We start from the raw sequence: 5,102 nt of genomic DNA on the forward strand, positions 1-5,102 counted from the left end.
TATATATATATATATATATTACTTCTTTATGCTTCTGATATATTTCTCATTCATTATTTTTTTGCATAAAGTATTTTCAAATTTAAATACTTTCATGTTATGCAAAAATTAAAAGTTCTATGTAAAAATAATTGAAACACTTCTATACTAATACATTTTTTCATATTTCTCGAGAAGTAATATTTATAATTTCTGATGTGTTTAGATCATGCGATTTTTCATACATATCAATATTATTTTTATTATTATGTATTATTTTTTCGTCATCTTTTAACACATACTTGAACCCACGTGCCGGCGTTTCATACTTTGCCGGTAACATATATATTAGCACAATAAAGATTAAATTAATGAAAAGACAAGAAATATTATTTAACAAAATTGTTTTTAAAAGCTATTTAAAAAAATATTTATTTGAAGAAAAAAATTACTAAAAACCTAGAAAACAAAATAATGAAAACATATAATCTCGTCATCAACTCACGCGATTATATCCGCAAAAAGGAGTGCTTTCTAATATTGCATCAATATAGCCAAAGCAAAAAATATCAGTACAATACAATAGCGTGAGGAGCACTCAAATAAAAATTGAAACGAAAATTGAACACATTCAGTTAAAAATATACGAAATAAAATTATCAAACAAACAACAGAAAAACGCAGAACAAAACATTAAATGTAATCTACAAAGTGAGTAACGAATTTAAATAAACTTATACGTATCGGAATCTTTCAATAATGATTTAAAATGTTTTCGTAATGAGCCTGCTAGATTACAAGAAGCCCAAATAGAGATTAGAAGTGTAAATAGACGGATCTTTTATGGCGCGTTCGTACAGCAGTACTGAAGCGACTTCTTACTACATTACTGAAGCAAAGTTGATATTTTAGTTTCCTTGGATTGACCCTAAAATGGATGCTAGCAAGGTAATGATATTATATTGGATAATTTAAAGTTTATACAATTTAATTTTACAATTTCAATTATTTTAGAAATTTAGCATTTACTTAAAAGAAAACATGACGTGAACCGTTTGCACAAATTTTTAGCCACGGATTCACCAAATTTGATTTGTGCATTGTAAAAATATAAATTTAACTAACAGAGAAGTTTCTAGTAAATTGATTAATAATAATAACATACAATTAACTCAATAACTCGTACTGCTGTAAGAATGCGCCGGGAAAGATCCCTTTATTTACGCTTCCAACCCCTATTTGCACTTTTGTTTTTATATTTTGCAATCTGGCAGGCTTATTACAAAAACATTTTAAATCATTCTGGAAAGATTTCGGTACCGTAAACCGGGGCGAGTCTACCCATTTTAGTTTTATTTAATTTTCACTATTTTAAATTGCAAATAAAAAAAATTTACCGACGGAGGACTTAGTTCAGACTCTATGGAAGATGGCGCTGTAGTAGTTTGATCCGTTTTTATTTATTTGGTGTCTTTTTAACCGACCTGTTCAAACGTCTTTTGAGAGATTTGTATTGAAAATCAGCAAACTTTTAGTTGGTGCTCCGTAAGTATATTATTATTATTACTATTTTCACTTTGGTNCAAAAGTTTGACCACTTGCAAGTTGACAAACTGAAAAAATGGGTAGACTCTCCCCGGTTTACGGTACGTGTAAGTTCATTGGAATTCTCTACCCACTTTATAGACAACGTTTTGTGTTTTGTTTTGTATTTTTCTGTTTTTATGCTTCATATATTTTATGTCGTATATTTTTTACTTAATGTGATCTATTTTCGTTTAAATTTTTTTGAGTGCTCCTCACAATATTGTATTGATATATTTTGCTTTGGCTATATTAATGCAATATTAGAAAGCAGTCCTTTTTGGTTATAGAATAGTGGGAGCTGATGACGAGAGTACATCTTTTCATTATTTTGTTTTCCAGCTTTTTAATATTTTTTTTTTAATAATTCTGAAAAATATTTTATTTTAATAGTTTTTCCTCTTCTCATTAATTTTTATTATATTATTTTGATGTTTTTCTCTGTTTTATATATATATATATATGAACAAAATGTGATTTTTACATAAACTAAGATGTAATCTTAATAATGCGAATGTTTAATTTAATGTGTGGCAATTTATTTGCGCAGATGATATTTTATGTTATGAAATCGAATTGAAAAATACTTTCAATGAAATAGTACGTTTTTTTTTCGATGGATGTAAATTCCTAAGTACCAAAGCCTTTTTTAGATTAGCGGCTGCCTTCAATCTAATTTCACCGTTGTTGTTGTTGTTGCTACTTATCTCCATAAGTTTGACGTTGTCAGACCAGATCCATAAATTCTCCGACGAGTAAAAAGTCGGAGACAAGGAGAGGAGAAGTGTTAAATTCTGCCCGAAGAAGACCCAAGCAGCTTGAAATATGTTCAGCTGAAGCCTGATGTCAGTGGCATTTTGGGCAAAGATGGTAGAATTTTATATCCTCAGAAAAAGTAAGACATTTTAGATGTCCACTGGCAAGGCGTGAAAAGCAAGTATTGGTTTTTCTGTCGCATGGAAGAATCAACCACTGTCCCGACTTACTAGCCCTATACCAATCACGAGCGGGGGGCACCGGCCAAAGCCTTCTACTTAAGTTTTTCATCTGAGAAAAAAGTTCTAGGTTTGGTAAGTTTATCAGATGCAGAAGTTGGCAGGCTGCAACCGTTCTTTGCTAGACTGTCTGCCTTCTCGTTACCAAATAGATCCACATGGGATGGGATCAACTGGAAATGAATATCATGTTGAAGTGAGATGCACTTCAACTTGTGAAGGATAGATATATTTGTCTTATCACCAACATAGATCCAATTATTAAGATGTTCCATTGAACTTCGGTTATCAGTCAGAATCCAGAGATTTCCACAATAATTTTCCCTCAAAATGGCTTCAAGTCCCGCATCCACTGCTAGTAATTCACTTCAAAAAATGGAACAGAAGTCTGGGTTCCGTTGACTAAAAGTAAAAGTTTTGTGAGGTGTTTCAATATAAATGCCACTACCTGCAAGATAGTCAGTTTTACGGCCATTGGTATGCAATGTCACTTGAAGGGATATTATTTATGATTTCCAAGGCTAGTTGTCTAAGATGTTCCGGTAAAGTATTCTTTTTATTGATGGAGGAAGAACCCTGGAAAAATCTTCTGTTGGCGTCATGCAGAAATGAAGGGAATATGGTTCAAAATTTTTAGCAATAGCATTTTGAGACGAAGCCTGACTAAAAGGGCTCTGGTGGTTTTCCCAATTACAAAGTTACTTTGAGGTATTGTTTTGAGAGCCATAACTGTAAAGTTTGCTAAAGTATTTTGTAAGGCTGGCCAGTAAGGCTGGCTCTATGAAATATTTCATCGATAAGTCAGGAAAACGTTTGAAATTTTGAGTCCCTTAATGTTATTTTCCTATTTTATGTATTTCAAGGTATTTCTCAAACAAATTAAGAGAAAAAAAATTTTGTTCACAAATGTTTAACTCATTTATGCTAAAAAAAGGAATATAATAATTTTAAAAATATTTTTCATTTGAAGTTAAAGAGCGATGAGACTATCTTAAATCGTAAGAATAAATCATTTTGTGGTATTTCAGCGCTCATAATTTAGATTGTTTTAAATGTGAGCAATCTGTGCCACAAAAAATGCATGCATTAAAATAAGAATAATTTAATTTGAATTTCAATGTTAATTAAAAAATAAGAATTTTGATGCTAAGTTAAAGGTATTATATTTTATCGTTTTTTACATAGTTTAGTAATAGTCAATATTTTTTATTATAGAAACCACTTTTAAACTTCCGGAATATTCTGAAAAATTAAATTCAAGTATTTGTTGAGTCCAAAAGATGATATTTTACGATTTCATCAAGAACAATGGTAAGTTCTATAATTTTGTATACTAAATATTTTAGCAAAATATTTCTTATATAAAATTTTAGCATATAATTACTAAATAATTTACTAAATATTTAAATTTACTAAATAATTTAGAAAAAGGTCCAGAGCAGTTTTTTCAGGCTTGCAATTATATTAACGGCAATATTGAACTTAAGCAAGTTACAGAAACAGGTTCTCCAACCAGTAATTTATTTACTAATTTCGACACAAATAAAATTCACAATTTTTAAGAAATGATAAAAGTATTTTTTTTATTGCATTCAGTTAATTATTTCAAGTTAAGGGCAGATCGATATAGATAAAAAAATTTTGAAACTGCAAAAAAACCTGAATTTTTCAATGCTCCTGGGTTTCGGTCTTTGATAATGCAATTGAGGGCTTTATGGTTTTTATATTTTAAATTTTCATTTCATTTTCTATTGCTGTTTTTATGTTTATATGGTGAGGCTGGACATTTTTCAGGGAACAGAAGCAAAGTTTATTGTGTTATAATTAAGCTAGTCTTCTTTTTATACAAGCATACATTAAAATTGCTTTACTTTGCTCAGTGTTTTTCGAATCGCGTCTTTGAGGCTTCTAAAATGTTTGCTTGTTAAATTTTTCATGTTAATAGATCTCTTCAAAATTGCTGAATTTTCTGAAGCATAACAGCAGCTGACGAAAATCTGGGCAACACAAAACAATATTACTATACTAAATAAGAAATAACACGAATTGACTTAAGCGAAAGAGGCTCAGAGAGTCCATACGCAAGACGGCAAGCACCACCTTACGAATGCAACCCCACAACATCACGAGGACCAAGGAACAGACCACGAAGCCCGCTACCCAGAGGGTGGCCGTACCAATGACCTGATGACCATTCAATACGGGCCAAAATCAGATATGCCGCCCCCTTTCGGGTAATGCTAACAGCCATGCTAACAGTAGTCGGGTAATGCTAACAGTATTTCTCGGGTAATGCTAACAGTCATGCATTTTAATTTATTGTATGTAAAACATCCTTATTTTGTTCTAAAATGTTAAGTACTTTATCACAAATGTTAATTAATATAGAAATTGATTTCAATAATGCTGATCACCAACAAATATTTCATTTGGCGATAAAACAAATTTTTGTGTTCTTGAAAATGAAAGACTTTTTGAGGGTTATTATCTCACAAGGAAAAGTTAGGGTTTAAAGTTTATATTTTTAAATAATAAATTTTTTTT

At 30.6% G+C, this 5,102-nt stretch overlaps 1 protein-coding gene across 2 annotated transcripts in view; it reads left to right on the forward strand.

The window, feature by feature from the left end:
• The first annotated feature begins 3,761 nt into the window (after positions 1-3,761).
• The window catches only part of LOC107451291 (very long chain fatty acid elongase 4), an 18,893-nt gene continuing 17,552 nt past the window's right edge, over positions 3,762-5,102 (forward strand). For both annotated transcript variants that reach the window (XM_043056108.2, XM_043056109.2), the window contains exon 1: positions 3,762-3,869. In XM_043056108.2, coding sequence (XP_042912042.1) covers positions 3,839-3,869 — 31 coding nt within the window. In that variant the 5' untranslated portion in view covers positions 3,762-3,838. The remainder of the gene's footprint in view (positions 3,870-5,102) is intronic.

This window comes from Parasteatoda tepidariorum, chromosome 5 (assembly GCF_043381705.1).
Source record: "Parasteatoda tepidariorum isolate YZ-2023 chromosome 5, CAS_Ptep_4.0, whole genome shotgun sequence".
Classification (NCBI taxonomy): Eukaryota; Metazoa; Arthropoda; class Arachnida; order Araneae; family Theridiidae; genus Parasteatoda; species Parasteatoda tepidariorum.